Source organism: Fulvia fulva, chromosome 11, assembly GCF_020509005.1.
Source record: "Fulvia fulva chromosome 11, complete sequence".
Taxonomy (NCBI): domain Eukaryota; kingdom Fungi; phylum Ascomycota; class Dothideomycetes; order Mycosphaerellales; family Mycosphaerellaceae; genus Fulvia; species Fulvia fulva.
Genome location: NC_063022.1, coordinates 2,077,027 through 2,102,048, shown reverse-complemented (window position 1 = coordinate 2,102,048; position 25,022 = coordinate 2,077,027). Strand labels below are relative to the sequence as shown.

Below are 25,022 nucleotides of genomic sequence, written 5' to 3'. Positions count from 1 at the left end.
TTTAATTACGACGGTATCTTAACACGACGACATCCTATAGAATCGTTACTAGGAGGACAATTCCTCTTTAGATTCTTCGCTATCTAGCAAGTCTACTTAATAGGTGCGTACGTTATGCCCCGACTCGCTATATCGCTTATAGCGTCGTAGCCTTAGTACTAGCTAAACTCTATCTAGCGACTCTCTACTCGCTTCCTACCTCCTAGTATCCTCTAGAGGTATTAATTACGACGCCTTATCGAAGGTTAGAGACCCTCTAGACTGAATATACTTGCGCTTTCGTGCTTTTCGCTATATAAGGGCCTCGTTAGACTTACGTAGCTTACTAATCTCGCTTCGTATAAGAGCTATCTAATACGCTATCTCTCTACTCCCTTTTATAAGCTAATACACCCCTTCCTATAACGAGTTTAGCGATGAACCTGCCCGGGTACGCATTTTGTTCGTTACTAGTATCGATTAAGAGTCGAATTCTTTTGTAGTTCGTAGTATCTTCGACTCCTAAGAGGTAGAGTCCGGAGCTAGAGGGGTTGGCGTACGTAGCTTAATATTAAGCTTGTCTATCACTACCTATAGATTAAATAGAACTAAACTAGCGCCTCTAAAGCTCGATAGGATGTTCTCCTGTCTAAATATAGCGTTATAGGCTACCCGGAAGGCGTATAGGAACTCTACTTTATCGATATAAGTAATGCGCTAGCGTACTAAGCCCGAGAGCTAAGTACCGTATACCTTCTTTAAAGGCGAATAGTAACCCACATCTAATAGCTAGAGTAAGTACGAGGCGTACGATAGCATATATAGGGCCAAGATCTTGTATTCCTTATATAAATTCTAGAATGCCTTCGAGTTATAGCTCTCGTAGCTATCGATAATAAGTAGTCTCTATACCCTAGTCGTACGAGCTATAGTATACTTCTAGAAATACTCTAGCTACCGTATACCGAACTTATTGTTAGTCTAGCCGTTCTCTATTAGCCCGATTATCTAGTCTAGACCTAAGTTGCCGTCTTAGTACTAGGTACTAATGTGCTATTTGCCTATAAGGATAACGTAGGGTAGGAGCGCTATTCTGTCTATATAGATAGTCTTAATTACTATTGCCTATTCTCTATTACCCTATTAAACGACCTTCCTCTTTCTACTACGCCTTTCTGAACCCGTAACGACGCTCTAAGACGTAATGATACCTATTATGAACCCTGTCTTGTCGAAGTTATAGGTGTCCTAGTTAAGGATGCTATACTTCTCCTTTATATTACGTATAAGTAAGAACTACCTCTCGATAACGTCTAGATCTTCTATTAGGGCTCGCTAACGATCGTATCTACGTGTTATACGAACCTTTAGCTCACGATACCGCCTAATGAACCTGTCTGTCCAATTAAGACTAGCGGGCTTAAGACCCTTCTCTTATAGTAATAAATCGGCTATTACTCGTATAATAGCCTTTAATAGCGAGAAACCTCTAAGATCTAGCTCGAGTATATACTCAAGTATCACCCTCTCTTCTAGCTCTATAAGCTTCTTCGAATTGGGCTCGTAGTCACCCCGAGGAGGTCGTCTATTCAATCGATACCCTAGTATAGTTCGAGACGCGTCGTATACCTTTATAGCAAGTCGATTCGTAATTGTCGCGTCGCGTTTCGTAGCCTAGACAGCTAAGGTCAGTTTAGCCTCGTTTGAAGATAATATACGCTATAATAGTAGTTGTATAGCTATATCTGTAGAAGTGGTACAGTTCTTAGCAAAAGTGTCCCGCTCGGTAGTATAGCCCGCTCGGTAGTAAAGCACGTTATTAATATTACCTATAACGGTATTAGGAAACTTTAGTAGAGGAGGCTTATTACTATTAAGTATACCCTAACCTCTAAGATAGTTATAGACGGGTTTATAAAACTAAAGACTAGTCTATACTTCTAGAGGTTTATAAGCTAGCTTAATCTATTATAAAAAGGTCTAAGTACTATTAATAGGAAGTGAGTAGACTATAACCTCCTATACGAGATAAGTAGGAGTGTTAAGATATAGCATCTTAAAGGGAGTCAACAATTAGGAAGTGATCTAGTAGCCTAAGGCATCTATAATGACTTAGCTTATAGGGAGATACCTTCTCTCCCCTTTAGCTTAGATAGATATCTAATATAATTAACATATTAGTTCCTAATACATTGCTATATACTCGTGCTATTAGTCAGTTGAAGATTGATCTCTTACTCTACTCCGCTGCTATTAATCCGTACCTGTTTAATAGAGCTTGGAATACCGGTATAGAGCCTCTAAGGACCTTATAGTAAATAATACCTCCTATTAATAATACGGTAAAAATAAGACATCTTGATAAGGCTAAGAACACGTTAGTAACCGGTGAGCTAATCGACGAGATAAGTAAGCTTAGCAACACCGTGGCGTACGCACACACCACAATATTGAGTTGATGCTAAGAGCGTCTGACGACTACGACATACTCGGAATCCCAGCGACATCGCAGTTCGAGAACGTGCGGTTCCTGCACACCATTTGCACGTTTCCTCCAACCATAATGGCGCTTTGTTAGGGATGCCCCTCCAATTGGTCTGCAGCCTGTTGAAAGCGCACGAGACCTCCTTGCCTCCTTCCTCCAGAGGACCAGAGCGCGTATTGTTCACATCCGAGTCTGGTCCGCGGCTACGAGCGCCATTGCCATGGGCTGTGCTAGACTAGCCATATGGAAGAGTTTTCTCTTATCATCTAGTGCGGTAGGTAACCGTGTCTTGCGTGTGTACTACTTAACTATGCCGCAGCCCTGCGTTACACAGGCTCCACTCCCACACAATACTACTATCCGCACTCCACAGCCCACTACAATCCCTCAACGCCACCTCCAGACTACCCACCGTCACTTCACCAGAGCCACGCTTCAGACCCGTGTACCACCTACGAACACTACCATCACTCACCACCACCACCATCACCACCGGCGCATGAGTCGGCCTCAGCCGAGATGAAGTTCGGACACGCCTATGAGACGGCATTGGCCAATGAGGGCTTCCCCGAGGAATGGGTGGAGAACGCGATAGAGTACAAGCACCTCAAGAAATGCATCAAGAAGGTCCACCACGAGCTGGAGAGCCTTGGCCTAGACCATCACACCCTCCACGCCATGAGCGAGCTGGTCGCACAGCCAAAGACGCCCAAGCCGAGCACCCTCAAAGACTACTTTTCTGCCGCGAACCCTTCGCTCACGGCCATACAAGAAGAGTTCACACCACAACTACGCATCCTAGTAGATAGTAATGGCACACCACTCGATGCGCGACTCGCGCCAGAGACCAAGGCGTCGCTGGAGAAGCTCGCGAAGCATGAGATAGTCGTCAGCGGCCGCCAGAAACATCGCGATGACCGCCACGGACGACGGCCGTCAATGACCGAGCGACAGCTTTCTGTAGCTTCTGACGAAGTCTCACCGGAGCGCAAGCATCCACTCATGCCGGACACTCCAGACACGAGATGGATACAAGTGCCATTGTCTTCGGCGCAAGACTTCTTCGACATGCTCGAGCCCAAGCTGGGCGGCTTGGAATCGCTACGTGATTCAGAGACCCACGCGCTGGAAGATAAGATCCTGGACTTGGGTGATGCTGTCGAAAACGTGGTAGCGCCGGTCAAGGAAGGCTTCGAAGCACACAGAGAGATCAGCTACCGGGACCTATACTTCTGGCGCGAGATGTTTAGGTTATACATCGAGAATCCCATCTTCTACAAAGAGACGGAGCAAAGCCGTGGCGCAATCACATTCAACGAAGCTAGGAACAATCTGCAAGAGTACGACCAGAAACTGCGCGAGACTGGGCTGCTGGCGAAGATGAAGACACCACAGGCGAAAATTGCTGCTCAGCGCTTTCTAGACCTGAACCTCGAGATTCTCAAAGCAATGCACTTCCAAGAGATGAATGCACAAGCCATGAAGAAGATTCTGAAGAAGTTCGACAAGCGGACCGGGCTCGAGGGCAAACCCTTTGTCAAGACACTACAGGTCAAGTATCCAGAGATGCTCACCAACGGCAAGAACGTCGCTGGTGGCTTCGCGAACTCTATTGCGAGGGACATGCAAGCGGAAATGGGCACCAAAGTCCTCGCAATCGTGCCACAGCTTGACGACTGGGTCTGTCCAGTCTGTTATGGCATGGCGTGGCGCCCAGTCAACCTCGGCTGCTGCAAATCAGTCTTCTGCATCCGCTGCATCATCGAATTGCAAGGCAAGAATATGAAGAAGTGCCCGATGTGCAATACCGAGTCAGTCATGGCCGCAAGCGGCAAGAACATTGACTTCGAAACGATGGACTTCTTGGGTACATTCTTCCCGATGGAAGTGAAGAAGCGACAGAAAGAGAATGAGCGGGCGCAGATGCTGAGAGACTACGGCGAGGACTTCGTCAAGCCTGGATGCACGGTAATGTGATGAAGTACAGTCGCAAAGAGTATAATGAGCTATGAGGAGTTTATGGGACCAGCGCAGCGACACGGACAGGGTTTGCTTGGATTGCATGGGTTTTGGAGGGGCGGGCACTTTTGGTTGTGATACCCCACTGCTGAGCAACTGCATCACGTCAGAGCAGAGCAGAAGATCGGCATTGTCTTACTAAAGCGTTAATTCCTCATCAGTCAGGTATATAGAGGTCACAGCAGAACTGTCAAACACCACTATCACCAACCAAACCCCCATTGCCGTCCTTATTATAACAAACACATTTTCCTACCATGCCCTCCTCACACCCAGACTCAAACCTCCACCCCGTCGCCACTGGATCCGCCAAATCCATCGTCGACGCCCATCAAGCTGAACAACCACTGAAACTCTACTCCGGGTGGTTCTGTCCCTTCGTCCAGCGGGCCTGGACCGTTCTCGAAGAGAAGAAAATCCCATACCAGTACATTGAAGTCAATCCCTACGATAAACCCAAATCCCTACTCGACCTCAACCCTCGCGGTCTCGTCCCGACGTTGCAGTATGATAATAAGGTGGGTTACATACACTCTGGACGATATCAGTATTGTTTGCCAGAAAGATTGGCAGTAGTACTACGTAATTTCCTCATCAGCCGCTGATCATTTGCTCACTAGCCTCTCTTCGAATCAACCGTAATCTGCGAGTTTCTCGAGGAAGCATATCCAGACCACGGGCCTCATCTTCTCCCCAAAGATCCTTATGATAGAGCGAGGACGCGGATCTGGACAGACTTCTGCACGTCCCGCATCATCCCAGCTTTCCACCGCTTCCTGCAATTCCAGCCTATGAGTGATTCAGAAGGGCTTTCTGTTGTACGGGAGGAATTCCTCTCCAAATGGAAAGAACTCACGAATGAAATGGATCCTACTGGTCCTTTCTTCTTCGGAGCTGAGCCTAGTCTTATTGATTTTGTTATTGCGCCTTGGGTCGTAAGTCATTCCTTCCTCCTCCCTCCTCCTTAATTATGCAAGCAAAACACCAAACTGACAAATCACCAGGTCCGACTCTGGATCTTCGACCACTTCAAGGGCGGTTCCGGGATTCCGGAGGAGGGGCAAGGTGGGGAGAATGAGGATGTTTGGGGACGGTTGAGGAAGTGGATGAAGGCGCTGGAGGAGAGACCGAGCATTCGGGATACGACGAGTGAGAGGGAGTTTTATTTGCCGATTTATCAGCGGTATGCGGATGACAAGGCGCAGAGCGAGTTGGCGAAGGCGACGAGGAGTGTGAGGGGTGTGCCTTGAGTTGATGTATGAAAGAGGCTGGAGTTGGAACATACGAAGGATCAAGGAAATGTGGTTCGATGCTCCTACTGCGTTGACAAGAAGCATCGTTTCGTGAAGGACTCTCTCTTCGCTTCTCGAACCTACCCGGTGAGATCTCATCTCCGCGGTTCCATCTTCCCCTTGCCACCGGCCCACAAACGCCTACCAAATTCCCATCCTCAAGACCTAAAAACATTACACACCACACCCCTCTCCGTAACCATCCTAACACAACTCCACCTGCCCTCCGCTTCTCCCCACAACCCCTTCTCCCACCTCCAACTCAACCTCGCAGACTCCTTTAAAACACCCCCATATCCCCTTATCTTCCCCACAACCCTCGTCTCTGCTTCCACCCCATTCTCACTCACGAGCACCTCCCTCCTTGCGCCCTCAATCTGCAGATCGAAGCCCATGGTTTCCAGTAGTCTCAGTCGAGCAACGTGCTCAGCGATCCTGATGGAGCGAGTTGGGATAAACAGATCGCGGAAGACCCAGTCGGAGTGACAGATGGACCAGATTCTGGAAGGATTAGTCGGGGCACTTTGGGGGGATGATGAGTTCGAGGGGGCTCGGCTTACAGTGAGCTCGGACCGTAGTCGTGGTTGTTGATGGCTGCTACGAAGAGGGAGTCGAGAATGGCTATTTGCGTGGCGATGGAGTGCTGATTCTCGGAGTTGGCAGTGTAGATTGGGAAGGGTTCGTTGAGAATTTGGAGGCGGTGCAGTTGTGGGCACGGTGATGTTGTGGTAGTGCTGTCGCGGAGGCTTGATTGTTTGAGCTCGAGGGAGCCGTTGCTGTCGGCAGAACAGTGTGAGGAACGGCCGAAGCAGAGTGCAAGTCTGTTCAGGAGTTTGCGTGGAGTTTTGGTGTCAGTCGCTATGGCCATCTTGCTGGTGGCGGGTGCTTGCTAGGGCCGTGCCTATGACACGATGTAGCTGGAACATACATTCGAGATTGAGGACGTTTTGCGTTTCTTCTAGTGTCGCGAGTCCGGCCAAAATATCGACTTGCGGGCCTGCGCTTGCTCGGGGACTTCGTCGTGGGTGGTGCTTTTCGACTACAGGGGGTGTCTTATCGACACGCAGGCTATTGGTGGTAGTATTCTTTGGTCATCGCTCTGTCAACGAAACTTGGGAAAGTTGATAGATGCAATGTTTGATCCAAGCCGGTGTGTCGTGTGATCCTCCAGCCAGTCGCTTGAAGCTATGGCAAGCACGTCGGTCGCTGGCTTAAAAGCTGTTATAGACGATCATATCGTGATCTACTGCTCAGCATAATCGCGCGATTCAACCGATTGCGCACGGCGTTCAATTTGGCAGATTCATCGCTCAGTGACTATCACCAAAGAGGCCATTCTTCGACATGCTTGATGCAATCACCGCCAGGTCCGATGAATACGAGGGTTGTCTATGCTGCGGAGTTGCGCGTGATCAGGCCACGACTGTGATCCGATCCACGTCTGCATGCCGGCAGGCTGACCAGTGATGATTTCTGTTAATGACGAAGTTATTCTGCTCGCCTTTCGGAACGATGTTGAACCTTGTTCGCGCGAAAGTCAGCTTCACGATTTTCGATGGCGGACGTCTGCTGCTGCAACGGTAGAATCGACGGGGCCGCATTAGTCTGGTGATCATATTGGCTGATTCATGTATCAGGTCATTGGCAGGTGCGCTAGTAATTGTCTCGTCGTGCGGTTGGTGTGGGCATGTGGAGCCGCCGTCTTTGAGGCTCACACTATCCCATCAGCACAGCATCTGCCGAAGACATGAATACGATGACTGTACTGAGCCGGTTACCCACCCGAGAGGCCATCGACAGACTGCATGTGTGTCAGCAGCATGTGCCAAGGCCATTCATAAAGTCATTCGGTAGATCGTCCTTGCCGGCTGGGGTGATTTTTGAAAGAGCGTGGGTAGTGGTCAAGATGCAGCAGAATCGGCTTACAGAGGTCCACCTGGAATGCATTCGTGGGCGATCTGGACTCATTTCACGCCAAGGAGCATGGAGCTCAGTGGCTGACCGGGGAACTCGAACTGTGCGGACATTGAAGGTATGACGGCTCAAGCGCCATTGTTCATTCTCTCCAGCGCCGACTCCAGCAACTCCTTCGCCTCCTGCATCAATTCCGCTTCCTTTTCCTCACCCACCTTGTTCCCGCGACTGTTCAACGACGCTACATCGAACTTGCCCAAACCACCATTCGTGATGCGATCCGGTTCGTTACGTGCGGCCTGCGATGGCGCTCCAGCAGGCTTCGCACTCGGTCCTGGCTGTGGAGCACCAACAGGACGCGGCATAGCTCGTGGTATAGACGTTCCCAAGTTGCTGTTGTCGGATGTGATGATACCTGCCTCTTCCAGCGCGATCGCTTGCCGTCTCAGTCGAGCAGATACGGCCTGCAGATTCTCGACGAAGGACTTTGTGTGGTCTGTGAAAGCTGCTTTGCGCGCCTCGACGGTAGCGCTCGAGGTATCGCTCATCTGCGTGTCGTTATCGGCGGAAGTGAGAGGTCTGTTGGTCAGCGCGTTGATTGCGAGCCCAGCGTGTGTGGGCAGAGTTGCGGCATCGCTGTTGATCGCCGAGAGCTCGCGGATGCGCTCTGATGGTGAGATCGTCTGCGCTGCCATCCTGGTGACTGGCGATGTTGATGTCAAGTCGAGGAGGGAGATGGACATGGTGTGGAAAGTGGACGTGTGCAGAGGACAGAGCGTGTGCTGTTTATGCACACCCGTGTCTCAGGTGCAGTGCATTATATGTGAAGCCCACGAGCACTCGACTCGGCCAACCAGCGGCCACTTCCGCATAGGCGTCTCTGCGACTGCACTTCGCGACTTCGACATCGTCCGTCCGCACCTTTCACCAACATATGTGAAGCACTCCCACGTCGATCAACATGGCTTCGCAGCCACCGCCGCCGTCGCGTACGGCGAGCGTTGGCCCTCCGAGCGCTGGCGGTATGAACGCGCCGCCCACCGCTCCACCAGGCGGGCAGCAGGCACAGCAACAGAATCTCAATCAGATTGTAAGTCGAGTCTGCATGTGATGCTGAGCGCACTCACTTCTCATCCACTGCGGGCTGGCTCTTCAAGCTGCTTCCAAAAGCTGCGACGCATACTTCCGTTTGGACGACAACAAGCCCAAGATGGACCAGCACGACCACATCGCGCGCCTACACGCACGCAACACCATGCAGCCACCGCCACCCCTCAAGACCACAAAAGAAGCTAACAATGTCTTTCCAAAGGTTCTGGAGTACCTGTCCAAGAAAGGCTACAACAGGACTGAGGCCATGCTCCGGAAGGAAAGCCAGCACACAGATGCCAACGGAAACCCGATCGCCACCAACATTAATGAGATGGGCGGCAAGAAGTACGGTCGCGCATTCGAGGCGACGCAGCTGTGGGTCGACAACGTCCTCGAAATCTACAAGCCGGAGCTCAAGCGCATTCTATGGCCCCTCTTCGTCTACTCATTCCTGCAATGCGCGAATGAATTCTTCTCGCACGACGCATCCGAATTCTTCCAGCGCTTTCGAGGTCAGTTCGAATCGGAACACGAAGACGATATCCGGGCTCTTGCAGGAATCTCCGTGCCAGAGCACGTTGAACAGAGCGACATTGCTCAGCTTTACCGCAATAACAAATACCGCCTCTCACTCAGCCAAATGGCCTATGCGACACTCATGATGTACCTCGAAGCGAAGGAGACTGAGGGTGGAGGCATTATGGTTCTCATCATCAATGCTCACCTGGACATTCGAGTCATCGACCGTGCGGCCTTTGGTGCAGAACTAAGTCTTGCGAAGCTGCTTGCACAACGCGATGGCAGCATGGATGTGCCTGCGGAGGACGAAGGTATTCCGGGTCACAACGCTGGCTCTGCGAATTTGGCGACGAACGCACCAGCTGTTCTGTCCAAGCTCTCGCTGGGTCTCGCGCCACCCGAAGAAGAAAAGTATGAGGATGTAAAGGCCGAACTCCAACACGAGGACAATATCAATCCCCCAATGCCTGGTCAGAATGCTCTCTCGGACGAATACGAGCATATGATCAAACGGGAACCACTTGATGAAGCACCACGTGAAACATTGCCCTTTCCTCCATCCACCGCTAGAGACGTTGCAATGGAGGTCTCGAGGGTTAAGGAGCAACGGGATCGTCTTCGCATCATCGACACCCGCACTGGTGGTGCCGGCCCCGGTATCAGCGTGACTATGTTCACCTTCCACAACACATTCGACAGTGTCAACTGTATCGAATTCTCCGGCGATAACAGCTTGGTGGCGATCGGCACTGCAGAGTCGTACATTCGAGTATTCTCACTCGAGAACAAGGCTCTGACGTCTCCGACGGACCCTCCTTCGTATCAACCGTCTGCGTCGCGGCGATTGGTAGGCCACTCAGGACCTGTGTATGCTTTGTCTTTCTCGCCTTCCATTGCGCTGCCGGAGCCAACAACGAACGGCCACACAAACAACAGCGGACGGTCAGAATCGCAGCCACAGTATATGGTATCGTGCTCCGCGGACTCGACCATCAGGCTGTGGTCACTGGACACCTGGACCAATCTGGTTGTGTACCGATCACACAACATGCCAGTCTGGGATGTCAGATTCTGCCCACAGGGCCACTACTTCGTCTCATGCAGCGCTGACAGAACAGCACGGCTGTGGAGCACGCCACAAATCGCACCCTTGCGCATCTTCGCCGGGCACGACTCCGATGTGGAGACAGTCGCATGGCACCCCAATAACGCTTACATCTTCACGGGAGCTGGCAATGGTGACCGGACAGTGCGAATGTGGGAGCTCCAGCGTGGTCAACCAGTACGAATCTTCACAGGACATACCGGCCACGTCACCGCGCTTGCATGCGCGCCAAACGGACAAGTCGTCGCCAGCGCTGACGACCGAGGAGAGATCATTCTCTGGGATCTCGCCACTGGTCGCCTCGCGAAGCGTATGCGAGGTCATGCTCGCGGTGGTATCTGGAGTCTAGACTGGAGCGTTGAGTCTACAGTACTCGTCTCAGCTGGCGCAGATGGCACAGTGCGAACTTGGGATGTGCAGACTTCCAACAAAGAGACGCAAGGGAAGGTGATTGGTGAAGGAGGCACCGGTACAAAGATCGATGGCATTTCGGCTGGCACGACTGCTAAGAGCAAGGCGAAGAAGGATGTGGTCGTATCGCCGGATCAGATTATGGCCTTTCCGACGAAGAAGAGCCCGGTGTACAAGGTGCGATTTACGCATATGAATTTGGTGGTTGCTGGAGGGGCATATCTCCCGTGATTGGGCTTGGCTGGGGCGTTGTAAAAGGATAGCATCAGGGTGCGACAGTACGATACCAGGAAGAGCATGCGCCTGATGCGCTTGGGTGTAAGTTATGGACTCGATCGATAGCAGCAAAATATACATTGGCTACAAGTCGCATCTCCTATAGCCTCTGAACTTCCGTGCTTGAATAATGGTAAATGCTTGTCTTCGAACGCTAAAAGCTCCATGACACTTACCATTCACTTCCATGGGCCACAGAACACCGCGACCCAATCGAAGCGGGCTACTTTCTTTATCTCACTCAACGTCACAAAAACCACCACATCTTACTCCACCCGCAAAGCGACATCCTGGACTATCTACGGCAAAATATGAACATTACGCACCGTCGAGGCGACGACGGTGATGTAGCTTTCCTGTCCGAGTGTATGCGCACGCTCCGGATCTCGAAGCCAGGGCATTCACAGAAGTCTAGAGACACAAGCCCAGTAGCACCGAATGACGCCACGACTCGAGTATCGCAGGAGAGTACAGTATCATAACCGAGCTCATCTCGACTGTCGCAAGAGGCAGCATCGCTGTCGAATGTACCTCCACGCGCCTCTTTCCTGGGCTTGCCTGTGGAGCTCAGGCTGAAAATCTATGGACATCTCTTCACGTCCTCGGCTGGATGGAAGTTCACTGCTGCACCAAGACTGGCCCACCTGACACGATCCGCAGCGCGCCATCGTCGGAACCCGTTTGCTCCTGCCACGCAAAGCTGTATAAAGAGATCCTTCGCACAAGCCACACGATCTATCACGAAGCCATGCCCGAGCTGTACAAGTCAGCGGAGTTCCGACTCGTAATGCTAGGAGGTGCTAAAAGCTCGTATAATCACACTTTCTCCCATGTACATGAAAGAGGTGAACATACGAGGTATGCTTGAAGAGCAGAAGTGAATGTGGACCCTCTTCATGTGACTAACCAGTGCACGGTCCTTGGATGACTTGCTCCTGCTCAACTTTGTCGAGACCTCTGTCTCCAAACAGTCTCTTTTGGCCATTCTCGACATCTTCCTGTACCGTACATCACATATCAACACCACAACCTCGAGCAGCCGTACGCATTTTCAACAATGGCATGCCCATTCGGATCCTCAGTAGCGGCAAGCAAGGCTGGGATCAAGGCGCCGTCGTCCTCGGGTTCAATCTTGGCGCGACTCGAGTCCCGGGACACGAAGACATCGTTGACAGAGCGAAGCCACAACCCAGACGCCTGCTTCCTGGGCATACCACCTGAGCTGCGACTTCAGATTTACGGACTCTTCCTCACCCCATCACTCGTCGACACGGACAAGCCTCATTCCTGCACTCACATGTGAGACGAGGGAGATCGGAACGCTGAGCCCTCTCAAGGTCTCCTGTGTTCATGCAGCGACAGGATGTCTACCAAAATCTTGCGCGCCAGCAAGCTCATCTTCGAGGAAGCAATGCCAGTGTTGCATGGGAAGATGCAGCTTCGCCTCGTGATGCCGACAAAAGCTATCGCGAACGATGAGATCATCATTGCCAAAGTTCCAACCCAGCTGTCGCAGTTACCACACTACGCGCGACAGCAAATCCGCGGAGTTCTAGTTGTGAGCTCCACTGCAGACATCTGTTCTGTCGCCGGTGATGAAGTTCGCGGATTTTGGGACGATGTCAAGACTGTGCTGCCAAACATCACATTCATTCGACTGCACTTTGACCTTGGAAACATGGTCCGCGAAGCCGATACGCATTTCGACAATATGTCCGCTGTCGCCACACTGCCAAAGCTGCTCACAGTTCTCGTCGAAGCCTTTGCAGGCCGCTTCTACTACAATGCGCCGACTTCGAATGTGGGCAACAGGACCCAAGCCATCAACCGACTGCGCTGCAAGCTCATTTCCACCGTCAAAACCAGCGCTGAAGGCCACAACATCAAGGTCGTCGACGGGACCACCAAGTCCGAGACTCAGGCATATGAGATTCTGAAGCCTGTCGAGCAGGCCCTCCACAAGCTCATGAGAGCGACGAGATGGCAGACTCCAGATGACGACCCAACGTCTGAAGCTAGTCAAGCTAGGCCTTCTGGAAGTGGGCGAGCATATCAAAGGCGTCGATCGCAGTGGAGATGGAGAGGGCTGCAAAAGAGGGCTGGTGGTCACGTTTTGGGACTACGTCTCGTCCTACTACTGGCCGCAGGCGAGGGCCTGGGAGAACCAAGTCAGCGGCGATAAACCAAGGAAGATTTATGAGGCGCTCAGTGCGCGCCAACACGAAAAGGCTGCATCGGAGAGTATTGAGTGAGTGCGACTTGGAGTACGGAGGCCGAGGAAGAAAGGACTTGTAGCAAGTGTTAGCAGAGCATGGCAGTGTAAGAGTGAAGTTGGGAGTACCAGTGAAGCCTGGTATGCGCTAGTGGATGTTCGTCGGAGGAAGTATAGCGAGGTACACTAGCAGGCCAAACTGCTCCACGACCATGGTGCTGATCTTCCCAGTGCGGTCGCACCCCATGTATAACAGTACCAGATAGATCCATATCTGCAAACGAAACATAAATGGATGCGAAAGAACCGTTCCATAGTCCATTAGTCCGAATAAGTGCGAAAATCCTGCTGACTAGTGACCGACGATATGGACGTGTTGTCCCCGAAATATTTGTTCGCGCACTCCTCACTTATGCGCACAATAGACCATATTGTCAACGTTGAATATCGAAAGCACCGGTGGCAACGTAGCAGAAGCGATGCCAAATACAATCTTGACCACGCCCGTGAAAACCCTCTCGTCGAACGTGATCTGCTGCATGGGATTCTTTAATAACATCTTCGGTGTGAACGTAAAGGTGGCCGGCGAGCTCTTGGTTCCATTCGCATACTGAGCAATCGCTGAGATCACGCAGCCTTGACCGACGATGACGAGTGGATTATCGAGGTTGGTCAAACACCCAATGTACGCAGACTTGAGATCGATAGTCTTATATTCCGGGCCAGGCTCGATGGTCGCATATGGGTTGAGCGTGACAACCCCGAACTGTGTGAGAGTCTCTTGTGTTGCGGCGCCGATGTAGTTGTCGCCGCTTTGAGGCTTGAGACCATTCAGTCCGAGACTGGCTAGTTGGCCGAGAGCCGGTAGGTTGCGGAGTGTGACTTGGGCTATCACATAGCTCAGTCCTGGAATGAGACTTGCAAGTCTCGCCAGTAAGCCCAGAGGTTCACTCAAGACGGTGGTATCCTTTGGACGATGGTCAGCCTAGAGTGCTTGGGTGCACTAGACTTTTGATGCTTACCACGATGCCGAAGCCCCTATATCTACCACCGCAGTAGTCAACGAGCGGTGAGAGGGCTGGCTGCAGAGAGAACGCGGTAAGTTCGTCGTACTTCTCAAACGTCAAACTTGGGTAGTCTAGTTATATCGGGACAGTGACCTTACAGTGTCGTTACAGCTCCTCCCCGCCGTCACACAGACCGGGGCCCTCTCTTCGAGCACGAGCGATAGGGCCAGTCCCGCGAAAGTGAATATGGCGAAGCGTAAGTACATGATGCAATTGTTATGACAATGCTATCTGGCTGAGGTGCGATATCACTCGGTCTGAGATGGTGTTGCGAATGTCGCAGGTGATAAAGCAATGCCATCGGGCAGAGTTGCGGTCTCAGTCGGTGTCATATAGTGTTGCCAACGTCGAAGCCGAAGGCGGATGAAGTTCCGAAGCCGTATTTCAGCTCGTCTGTGGTGGTGATGGAGTCGTTTAGGTCACGTCAGTGGCATGCCGCTCCTCTCGTGAATGGCCATCGCATAGCTGGCGGATGTTTGTAGTCATGAAGTACTGCTGGCATGGCGCTATCTTCGCGAGGTGGAAGCTCATGTTGGTAAGTCGTAGCATGCTGAGTTGTTTTAGACCGGCTGCGATGAGCAAAGAGGCTGTCCGCATGGTCGTCATGTTGTGTCCTTCAGATCGCCTCACTGGCCCGCCAAAAACGCCCACGATAATGTCTACGCCACCGTTTTCTACCATCAACGGAGATGCCAGGTTCAAATTTGTCATTTCATAAAAGCAGGCCTTGCGGTGGGCGGCTGTAGCTCAAATCACTGCTCTGTGGGAAACTCTGTTCTTCGGGGTGTTCATCGCCAGTCTTCGCGTGAGCATACTGCTCCGAGGCTTTCGTCGGACATGACCCAGCAGTTCTCACTTCGATGCGCGACCATCGTGCCACACTACCAGCAACGGTCGCTCCAAAGGGTTGACTTGGTAGCACCCGATTGTGCTTGTATGAGATTTAACGGGCCAGTCGTGAACCTGCGCATTGCCGTAAGCATTGTCTGGTCGATGGCGAGGCACATTAGGGAATGTGACCAGCTAGGCGCAACGATACGTCCCAAGCACGTACTTCCCGTGCCGCTCGAGATGCAATCGTGCCTGCTGCTGGCTGATGCGCAGTGAATTTCGTAGTCGTGCATGCCTCATATAGCCACAGCAGCTCCTTCACGACAGGAGAGAGGGGTCCACGTCTCCTCGCGCCTTTCGCGGCTGTTATCAACGAACCATCTCTCCCACGTACGTCGCATCTCATTGCCACCCAATCACACACCCTACCTCACGCGGAGATTCATCTAGGTTATCCACCGTAGCTCTCGTACCCTTCTCAGCGAGGTTCCGGCAGATCAGCCGACAGCCCAGGTCACGTTGCCAGGCCCCAAGGATCCTGCCCAAAACCCAACGATTTCCCCGCCCGACGGCCCATTTCGTGCAAGCGTCGATGTCGTGATTTTCGCCTCGTCTTGCGAAGACAGTAACAGCACCCAAATCGGCCAAAATGCCACCAATTCGGCTCCAAAACACAATCGGCACGCCGAAACGGATTGCCGAAAGCCTGATATCTATTTCTGGCCCGAGAACGTCGGCCCGCAGCCTTACGACGCCTTCGACGAAGCACGTTGCTCAGATTGCGCCGGGGAGATGTCAAGAGTTGGTATGGAAGGGATCAAGACCGCGGTTTCCGAGAAGAGGCGTTGGTACGATTAGAGGGACATTCCATTATGCCAGAGCTGAGCCTCAGAGAGCACATGCTGGTGGAGCGTTGGCATTGTTGTTTGGTGCTTCGGCCATAGCTGTTTTGGCAGCTCCGATCACCACTTGGGTTGGTGATCATGTTGTGGACACCAAAGTCGAAACTGATGCTGTTCATATCGATGATGGCCAAGGTAGGTGGCCAAACATACGGAACATGTTGCCGGTCGATATTAACCTGTCGCCGTAGTCGTTGCCGGCATTCAGAAACATCGTCTTGCAGATATAGCAAAACACGACGAGCACTCCGAGTCCAAGTGGGTCATCCATGGGACTGCTGTTTACGACATTACCGAATTCGTTGCCGGCCATCCTGGTGGCAAGGTCATCCTGCGAGCATGCGGCAAAAGTATCGATCCGTTTTGGAAACTGTTCAGCATCCACAACAAGCCCGAGGTCCAGAAGATTCTTGACGACTTCTACATTGGCGAGGTCGACGAGCGAGATCTGAACACCGATGGCCACATCAATTGGGGCGTGCTGGGTAATGACTGTGACAGCTGCGAAGATCCTTTCAAGGATGATCCAGAACGTGATCCAGAATTGATAGTCCGCACTCCCAAGCCATTCAATGCCGAAACACCAGGCCAGCTTCTGACCGACTTCTTGACCCCCTTGCGGCTGTTCTTCGTTAGGCATCATCTATGGGTTAGTGCGTCCTGGTCTTTTTCACGTTTGCGATGCTGACGAGTGATTAGGTCCCTAAGCTGGAGGCTGCCAAACATAAACTCGAAATCGAGCTGTCCGATGGCGAGGAGATGGCGTATTCGATCGACGATCTCAAACGCAAGTTCCAGCAGCACACCGTAACGGTCACGTTACAATGCGCAGGGAATCGTCGAGGCCACATGAACGAAGCCGGCAATGGCAAGACCTCAGGACTTCCATGGGATTTTGGTGCCATTGGCACTGCAGAGTTCACAGGTGTGCGCCTTCGCGATGTTTTGCTCGACTCTGGCTATGATGTGACCGCAGCATGCATGTCATGCCCAGACGACCCCGAAGCCGACCGCCACATCCATCTGTGCGCCCCAAGTGACACATACGAGCAGTCGATACCATTGCAGACAGCACTGAATCCAGCTTCAGATGTCCTGTTGGCATGGGAGATGAATGGACAGCCAATGCCGAGAGACCATGGTGGACCACTGCGAGCCATCGTACCAGGAAGTGCTGCAACGCGCAGCGTGAAATGGGTCGAGAAGGTGAGAATCAGCTGTGACGAATCACAAAGCAACTGGCACAGCCGGGACTATAAGTGCTTTGGACCAAACGTAAAGGCAGCCGACCTGAAACAGGAAGACTGGGATGAAGCACAGAGCATCCAGGAGCTACCGGTCCAGAGTGCCATAACTAATATGAAGAAGAAGGACGATGCATCCGTCACTCTGGACGGCTTTGCGTATAGTGGAGGTGGTCGCAGAATTGTGCGAGTTGACGTAAGTCCAGATGGCGGCAAGACTTGGAGACAAGCTTGCCTGCGAAAAGACAATGCCAAAGGTACGAGACGATGGGCCTGGACATTGTGGAACATGGAATGGCCAGAAGATCAGCTGCCAAAAGGCGACGTCGAATTCGTGGTTAAAGCCGTGGACGAGGCGCACAACTGCCAGCCAGCTACCTTTGATGGAATATGGAACTTCCGAGGACTTCTCGGAAATGCCTGGCATCGTGTGAGGTATTCCGCGGGAGAGGCTGAGCCAGCTAGGCCTGCCTAGAGCGCGTAGTAACGACCTTATGATGTTTTCGTGCATAGTGTGGATAATGGCGTACGAATGCCCCATATCAGACCAATTGGTACTGAATGGCTTCCTTTTGTGTCAAGCCATAGGCTGACTCCAAACCATATGCGACTTCAATATGTTCCAAGGTTGCATCTCATGTCGTCTCGTCAAACTCAAACGTCCCATAGTAGACGCACAAAGCCTTGCTGGAGCCATGCATACAGTAGTGGATGACCTTGAGCTTCTCATCTCGGCCAGCATATTTTGCGATCTGCCGTACGTCGGACGTCCTGGGAAGGTAGAGTACGAAGTCCTTTGATCTTGCCGAGACAGCGTCATGAAGGCGCTCGAGGGAATACGGCTCCATGTATGAGAGATCGAAGACGTCCCAGTCCGTGTACGAAGGACCGCCCCAAGGTGGACTGCCGAAGATGACAGCGTTCTTGCCTGTGGTCTTGAAGCGGCCATTCAGCTGGTCGAAGATGTCACCGTGAATCCAGAAGATCTTCTTGTCTACGCCGTAGATCTTGGCATTGTGTTTTGCGCACGCAAGAGTCTTCGCGTCTTTCTCCACTGCGAAGATCTGTTTCCAGCGGCCTGAGAGGGCGAAAGCAATGACATTGCCTCCCACCCCAGCGAATGCATCGATCAGCATGGTCTTGGAGGCAGGTGCGGTGGCGACTTGTTCCGCGATCTTTCTGCAAGAAGGTCAGTGATTGTCTGTGACATCTCGATGTTGGAGGCTCACATACTTCGCAATAGGCTCTGGTGTTACGCCGAACCATGCATCGTCTGTCAGCCAAACGCCTTCATCATACTTGGAGAAAATCTTCTGTCGCTGGTGCCAGTACTTCACGAGCTCTTGTGGCACGTCCTCGGCAGTCTCGTAGTAGTGCACCCCTTCCGGAGCCTGATCTGCTGCGGCCATGGTGATGTGGCCCTGGCAGCGATGTTGTCAAGTGGGAGACTTGGGAGAAGTTGAGATTGAAGTCCGAATTGGTCTGACACTATCAATTGGCTCGGCCAGAGCCGGCGCTAGCTCAGAACACTTCCTGACACTTCTCTGACGCGCATCCTTCCTTCTCAACTCATGTCACTCGCGAACCTCAATCATCGACACACGGTCCGCCCCCTGTAGAGTGCATCGATCAGTCAAAATCGCCACGCCACTCCGAAGGACTGCTCTGTCTCGACGCAGCAGGACAAGGTGGAGTTCTAGCTCACCAAGATCTACTACTCAAAACATTTGCTTACATATACCGCACACCCGCAATCTCGATAATGCTTGGCAGCACATTACCGTGCAGATAGCAGGGCTTGTGGTTTAGGGGTATAACGTCTGCTTCGCATCTGCTGCTGCGTAGTTTGCTGAAGGTCCTGGGTTCGATTCCCAGCAAGTCCAGTTGTTTTGTTTTTCTCCTACAAGAACGTGAGGCAGTCTCGCCTTGGCCTATTGCTCTAGTCTCTATTCTACTTCTTTTGCTTGGATTGTTGCGGTCATTTCTGCCGTGTCAAGCGTCGTTTTAGCATCGACACTGAAAAAATGGCAACGATATGAAGTTGACGTGAATTCATGCATACGATACAGCTTCTCACCTTTTGTTACTTGCTGAACATGACGAGGTGACCTCCCAGCATTTCGGGAATGGAATCTGCTATAAGGTCTTCGACTGCTCAGAGCATCATAAAATCGAGTTGGGTTCAAAAGGTCCGTAAGGACCTCGCGCTCAGGCTGAAAAGTGAAGGTAAAGACAAAGATACCGCGAAACGTACTTCAGAAATGCTCCAAATTGTTGTATTCATCGTTGCGGCAATGTGTATTCTACTGACTTATGCAATGTCCCATCATGTATACCTTCCCCTTCGACCTCCTCCATCATCATGAGGGTGCCGGCCTCGTGCAAGTGTTCGTGTTCGTGTCACAGGTCACGACCAACCCCGGCGTAATGTTCCCAGTCGAATTGTAGCTCATCGTGTAGCCCGATGTAGTGCCTATCAAGATGTCAGCGAGTGCAATACCTCTAGAAATCAGACAGACACTCACTCGTCTGCAACCCCACAGTCGCCAAAGCTCCATTCTCTCCATCACCAACATCGTAATAAGTGTACGTGAATATACCTGGATTCGCGTAGCGATACTGCACCGTGAAGTGGAACGTTATGTTTCTATTGCCAGCTCTGTTGAGATACCACTCATACGTCACACCCGAGGCGTCCAATTGGTAAAAGAGACCTTGTGCTGGTCCAGTAGCGTTGATCCTGTAGACTGCCAGATCTGCCCAGTACGGAGCTACAGTCCCAGCCGGTAGCTCTGTCGATGGCAGCTCGTTGTATTGATACTCTGCAGTGCCTAAGGTGATGGACAGGAGGCCGTTGACTGCGGCGAAGGAAGCGGTGGATGAGGAAGTGCCGATGTACATGGGCTGTGGTAGATCGATGCGCTCGTAGCTGTCGTCTTCGTCAAATGTGGGTGGATCACCGAAGTTGCAAGCTGTTGGGGAGGTCAAGACGAGATAGCTACTGCTCGCTGAGGACAAAGATGACGACGCCGAGCTTGCAGAGAGTATATATGACGAGACAATGACCGGTGTTGACGACGAAAGCACAGAATTGCTGGTTGCGCTTGCTGACGAGGTGGTGGTAGTTGAGTATGGCAGAATCGAGATATCGGAGCTTGGCAAGATTGGCATAGGCGCCGAGTTCTCGAGGCTTGCAAGGCTCAGAGAGCTTGACGAAGATGAAGATGAGGATGACAATGTCGTAAGCGGGACCGTGGACGAGATCGTAGCGCTGGAGCTTGAAGATGAGCTGAACATCGTCGATGTAGAGCTGCTAGAGCTTGAGCTTGACGCGGAAGACGACGAGACCATGCTGGAGTCCGAGGAATCTGCACTGACGCTCGCACTACTAGGGCTGAAGGTCGACGTGGTGGTAATATCTGGCACAATTGAAGGGAAGACTTCAAGGTCTGTCAGACTGGAGGCTGTCGAAGTCGGATCTGGCACAATCGAAGGGAAGACCTCAAGATCTGTAACACTGGACGCTGATGTAGTCGAGTCCGGCACAATCGAAGGGAAGACCTCGAGATTGGTGATGCTTGACATGAATGTACTCGTGGTGGAGAGAGACGAGACGGATGTTGTATCCGTCACCGATGATGAAGTGCTGGAGGTACTTGATTGCTCAGCCTCAGAGCTCGGGGACGGATTGTTAGGTACCACGGGCGATGCTGTTGAAAAGTAGATCGGCAGAGTACTACTTGGCAGTTCACTGCTCAACGTGACCGCGGAGCTTGCAAAGCTGGAAGTGCTGACACCGACATACTGAGAGCCAATGGCGGTAGAGAAGCTGGCGCTGGATACCAGCGGTGTCGGTCCCGATGAGGATACCGTGCCAAAAGTGCTGAAAAAGTTGGTGGGTATGTAAATCTCCGAGCTTGAAATCGGTGCGACCGAGGATTCTGTGGCATAGTACAGTGTTGATGAAGATGATACCGCCGAGCTTGCTTCACTGGCCGAGCTGCTGGCAAGCAGCGTGTCGCATATCCCGAACCCTGGCTGGCAACCAGACCCACAATACTCAGGCCCAGATCCGCAGAAGCCAAAAGTGCTGCAACAGTTGCCAGAGAATGCGCCATAGCAGTTGGTGCCAACTTCTGGACCGCATGTGCCACTTGGTGCCACATTCGCGGTCGTGCTCGAGGGTATAATGATGGCCGTTGTGACTTCTTGCCCATCCTCGATTGCCACACTGGACGTGACACTGGCTATCGCTGAAGATGGGGCGGTCACACTTTCCACAGGTACGATGATCGGAGTTGTGGCAATATCGATAGCACTTGACGATTCGACGAACAACTCTGCAGCTGGCTGCACTGCGAAAGTGACGGATTTGAAGTTTGACTGGATAGGACCCGCAAGACGCAAGACGACTTGCGCAGGTGCTCCGCTAGTACTGGCCGGTACGGTGTAGAATTGTGCCGCACCTCCATCGAAAGCTGTGTTGTTCCAATGCAGCTTGAGATCCTCGAAAGCGAATACTGTGTCGATCGTAGCCCGTATCGAAGACATAGCAAATGGCATGATGTTGACCCCCTCGTAGGTGGAAACCCAGCCACCTGCTGTGCTGGTCAACGTGCCATTTCCAATAACATATTGCACCGCCTGGCTCGCGTTTGCCGTGACATATCCGTCCGCGTCAATGTAGGTCGCCTGACCTGCTTGTCGCTTCCTGCCTGGCACTCCCGGGTTGATCTGTAGCACGAATGGTATGCTGCCCTCGTTCAATGCTACATCTGACACTGGCGTCGGCGAATAAGTCGCAGGCGTTTGTGTCGTACTGAATTGTTCGGTAGTGGATGATGTGGTGGTGTATGGATCAAGAGGGTATTGCGGTAGGCCAGACTGTGACGATGAGAATTCCGCGGACGACGATTCTGTTAATGAAGACTGGGTTGTCGGGACCGATACCGACGAGGACTGTGTCGAAGAGGACGCTGTCGAAGAGGACTGTGTCGAAGAGGACTGTGCTGAAGAGGACGCTGTCGATGAGAACTCTATGCTCAAGATAGACTCAGTGGCAGTACTGATGGCCGCGCTGCTGTTGCTGAGAACGGAGCTTGAGGTCACGGTAGTGTATATTGCGCCGCAAGTAGTCGGATAGGCCGTGATCGTGACCAGCTCTGAAGGTACTGCGGTAGGTAGCGATAGGATCGCGATTCCAAGCGCTATGCCATTGCCGAACATGCTCAATGCGCGCAGAGACGCGACTGTCCACGACAAGATAACTTCCTCTACGTCGTACGACCGATTCCTGGAAGCCAAACAATATCGAAGCAGTAGCAGACTCTGTAGATCGCGTCGATGTGTGGTGAGTAGCAGAGACGATACGAGGTGGTCTGGTTTTGCTGCGACCACAGGAGAGTCTGGTTGGAATGCAAAGGGATACACAGCTGCCCTGCGTCTACGCGTCTACAATCTCAAACTGCCGCGGAATGTATCGAGATGCTGGTCATCTGGAGCACATTAGCGATGGCCCTCCGCACATGATGCAGACTATCATGGCACTGCAGATGTGAGATCCATGGCATTGATGATGCTTCCTTCTCTTTCTCCATCTATCCTATCAACATCATCAACGATAGACGTACCGCCTTTGGTGCAATACGCTCACTCTCACGCGCCCGGCAGATCCGATGCAGTCATGCCTCTGATGGTCGACGCACTTGTGATGACTACACGAGGTCAGCTAACGACACAGCAAGCACATCTCGGACCGCGACTTACGCCAATTGCCCTCTTCGTGCCTCGCCCAGCGGACGATGCTCATTGCCTGACGACGAATGGGTGTCGACCGGCCAAGGACGCTCATCAGCATGTACACGGTGGCAGCTAGCAGCCGCAGTCAGTCTATGTGCTGGTGGGTGCATGGCCGTACATCGTCCCTGCCCATACTCACAGCCACTCTCCTCATCCACATCTGAGGAAACATTCACCACCTTCGCGCTGTACTCCGGATGTGCCTTTGCGACCTCTCGAAGATAGTCTGCATGCTCTGACAGTGATGTCGCTGCCTGCACGTCATCGAACTTCGCCTCGAAGCCGGGTGCGAACAGCCCGCTGTTCTTAGCCTCCGCGAACGATCGCGTGTTGATGCCTTCGACGGCAGTGGTGGACTGTCATTCAAGACGTCAGCCTATCTTCATCGCCCTCCGAACGAGTGCACCTCCGCGACCAGGGATCAATCAAGTCTGAGGCTGCTCTGCGGCAAACATACTTCGCCACATCGCCAACAACGACTTGACACGACAAGGCTCAGGAGTCTCACCAATGTTTCCACCATATTCGCAGTCTCCGACGACGTCCTACATGGCGTCTGGCAGGTCTCTCCATCGCTAGGCCGGGAATCCCGCTTGTCACCCACCAGGATTGAAAGTGAGGATGAAGCCGCCATGGTTCAGCTCACTGCACGCGGACCAAGCTTGCCACATGGTCTTGTATACATGTAAGCATCGACTTCCCGACCTCCTTGAGGAAAAATTTCGATGCGTGCTTCTCGACCTGCTATCCTAGCGCAAGCGTGTGTGGAGGATCCAAGCTCACGCCTTGGAGCATGTATCGTTGACCGGTTTTTGAGCCTTCTTCCAACCACTTTGGCCAAGGATCTTGGCGTCTTTCGTACTTTATATGCACAAAGGCCGCAACAGAGTTACGTTAGCTTCGAGATTCGACGCGATTGCAAGCCGCCCAACGCTAGGCTATAACGAGTAGAACGCTAGCATAAACACCTAGTGCACTCGGCTTCCTCGATCGTCGCGTTAAACCGCGACGTTTGAAACAAAACAGTATATTAGGCAATAACGAAGCGCTTATATATAGATAGATAGATAGATAGATTTGTTATTCCCCTATTCTAGGCCCCTATTCGGCCTATATAGGTATATATCTATTGTTATGTACAAAGGGAAACCCGAATAGGTAAAAACCCTTCCCGCCCCCGACCTCTCCTTATCTAGATTAGCTTTCCCTCTAAACGTACGTAGTCTATATTACTACCCCGTTAGCCCCCGCTCCTAGCCGGTCTCGTCGCGCTACGCCGTATCCTCTCTTCTTATACTACTCCTACTAGGCGGTACTATTCTAGCTAGCCCTTCTCTAGTATCTAGTTCGTAATACGCCGTAGGTCCTTAACGTTATTAAGAAGTGCCCTAATCATCTGGTTCCTCGCCTTTACTATCTACTCCCCCCTTCCTAGCGACTACCTCGGATAGACGAGGAGTACGTATCGTACATTCTAGGAGTAATAGCCGTAGGGGTAGCTAGTATTCGTATATTCTAGAACCTTCCTCTATAATAGGTACCCCTAGAGGCCGATATATTCGCTTCGTAGTTAGGTTACTATACTACTCTATACCCTCGTAAGGTGGTAGTAGATAAGCTTCGTAGGGTACTTAACCGCGGATTTCGTAGCTAACTATTCCTTAGGTTGTGTTAGGAACCGCTATACGTTATCCTAACCGGGCTTAGATCTTTATAGTAATGTCTCTAACTCGTTAAGAAGGTAGTAGTCCCAAACAGTATATAGTGTATACTTAAAATGAGTTAAGCACGAGGCTCCTATCTACTCGTAAAGAAGCGTCGTCTATATAGTACTATATCTTAGCGTAACTAATCAACTAATCAGACTAATCACTA

At 51.8% G+C, this 25,022-nt stretch overlaps 11 protein-coding genes across 11 annotated transcripts; 5 read left to right on the top strand and 6 right to left on the bottom strand.

Moving 5' to 3' along the window:
- Window positions 1–2,983: 2,983 nt before the first annotated feature.
- On the top strand, window positions 2,984–4,441 carry CLAFUR5_13025 (Transcriptional regulator; the record flags this gene model as incomplete). Its single annotated transcript, XM_047912173.1, has 1 exon — window positions 2,984–4,441. The coding sequence occupies one exon, from the start codon at window positions 2,984–2,986 to the stop codon at window positions 4,439–4,441; it is 1,458 nt and encodes a 485-aa protein (XP_047768403.1).
- A 299-nt stretch (window positions 4,442–4,740) lies between these two features.
- On the top strand, window positions 4,741–5,733 carry CLAFUR5_13024 (Glutathione S-transferase omega-1; the record flags this gene model as incomplete). The annotated part of the gene is made up of 3 exons (XM_047912172.1): window positions 4,741–5,001; window positions 5,104–5,418; window positions 5,488–5,733. 3 exons carry the CDS (start codon window positions 4,741–4,743, stop codon window positions 5,731–5,733), a joined length of 822 nt encoding a protein of 273 aa, XP_047768402.1.
- Window positions 5,734–5,933: 200 nt separating this feature from the next.
- CLAFUR5_13023 (uncharacterized protein) lies at window positions 5,934–6,643 on the bottom strand (the record flags this gene model as incomplete). The annotated part of the gene is made up of 2 exons (XM_047912171.1): window positions 5,934–6,276; window positions 6,336–6,643. The coding sequence occupies 2 exons, from the start codon at window positions 6,641–6,643 to the stop codon at window positions 5,934–5,936; spliced, it is 651 nt and encodes a 216-aa protein (XP_047767674.1).
- A 1,174-nt stretch (window positions 6,644–7,817) lies between these two features.
- CLAFUR5_13022 (uncharacterized protein) lies at window positions 7,818–8,384 on the bottom strand (the record flags this gene model as incomplete). The annotated part of the gene is made up of 1 exon (XM_047912170.1): window positions 7,818–8,384. The coding sequence occupies one exon, from the start codon at window positions 8,382–8,384 to the stop codon at window positions 7,818–7,820; it is 567 nt and encodes a 188-aa protein (XP_047768326.1).
- Window positions 8,385–8,650: 266 nt separating this feature from the next.
- On the top strand, window positions 8,651–11,047 carry CLAFUR5_13021 (Transcription initiation factor TFIID subunit 5; the record flags this gene model as incomplete). The annotated part of the gene is made up of 2 exons (XM_047912169.1): window positions 8,651–8,779; window positions 9,002–11,047. 2 exons carry the CDS (start codon window positions 8,651–8,653, stop codon window positions 11,045–11,047), a joined length of 2,175 nt encoding a protein of 724 aa, XP_047768377.1.
- A 1,408-nt stretch (window positions 11,048–12,455) lies between these two features.
- Window positions 12,456–13,274, top strand: CLAFUR5_20346 (uncharacterized protein; the record flags this gene model as incomplete). Its single annotated transcript, XM_059463182.1, has 1 exon — window positions 12,456–13,274. The coding sequence occupies one exon, from the start codon at window positions 12,456–12,458 to the stop codon at window positions 13,272–13,274; it is 819 nt and encodes a 272-aa protein (XP_059319154.1).
- A 436-nt stretch (window positions 13,275–13,710) lies between these two features.
- Window positions 13,711–14,577, bottom strand: CLAFUR5_13020 (uncharacterized protein; the record flags this gene model as incomplete). Its single annotated transcript, XM_047912168.1, has 3 exons — window positions 13,711–14,271; window positions 14,327–14,416; window positions 14,470–14,577. 3 exons carry the CDS (start codon window positions 14,575–14,577, stop codon window positions 13,711–13,713), a joined length of 759 nt encoding a protein of 252 aa, XP_047768376.1.
- Window positions 14,578–15,851: 1,274 nt separating this feature from the next.
- CLAFUR5_13019 (Sulfite oxidase) lies at window positions 15,852–17,823 on the top strand (the record flags this gene model as incomplete). Its single annotated transcript, XM_047912167.1, has 3 exons — window positions 15,852–16,239; window positions 16,296–16,753; window positions 16,804–17,823. The coding sequence occupies 3 exons, from the start codon at window positions 15,852–15,854 to the stop codon at window positions 17,821–17,823; spliced, it is 1,866 nt and encodes a 621-aa protein (XP_047767937.1).
- A 160-nt stretch (window positions 17,824–17,983) lies between these two features.
- Window positions 17,984–18,757, bottom strand: CLAFUR5_13018 (Trimethylguanosine synthase; the record flags this gene model as incomplete). The annotated part of the gene is made up of 2 exons (XM_047912166.1): window positions 17,984–18,527; window positions 18,582–18,757. The coding sequence occupies 2 exons, from the start codon at window positions 18,755–18,757 to the stop codon at window positions 17,984–17,986; spliced, it is 720 nt and encodes a 239-aa protein (XP_047767938.1).
- Window positions 18,758–19,708: 951 nt separating this feature from the next.
- CLAFUR5_13017 (uncharacterized protein) lies at window positions 19,709–22,574 on the bottom strand (the record flags this gene model as incomplete). The annotated part of the gene is made up of 2 exons (XM_047912165.1): window positions 19,709–19,821; window positions 19,874–22,574. 2 exons carry the CDS (start codon window positions 22,572–22,574, stop codon window positions 19,709–19,711), a joined length of 2,814 nt encoding a protein of 937 aa, XP_047767932.1.
- Window positions 22,575–23,003: 429 nt separating this feature from the next.
- Window positions 23,004–23,781, bottom strand: CLAFUR5_13016 (uncharacterized protein; the record flags this gene model as incomplete). Its single annotated transcript, XM_047912164.1, has 4 exons — window positions 23,004–23,062; window positions 23,115–23,219; window positions 23,287–23,503; window positions 23,656–23,781. 4 exons carry the CDS (start codon window positions 23,779–23,781, stop codon window positions 23,004–23,006), a joined length of 507 nt encoding a protein of 168 aa, XP_047767933.1.
- Between the last annotated feature and the right edge of the window lie 1,241 nt (window positions 23,782–25,022).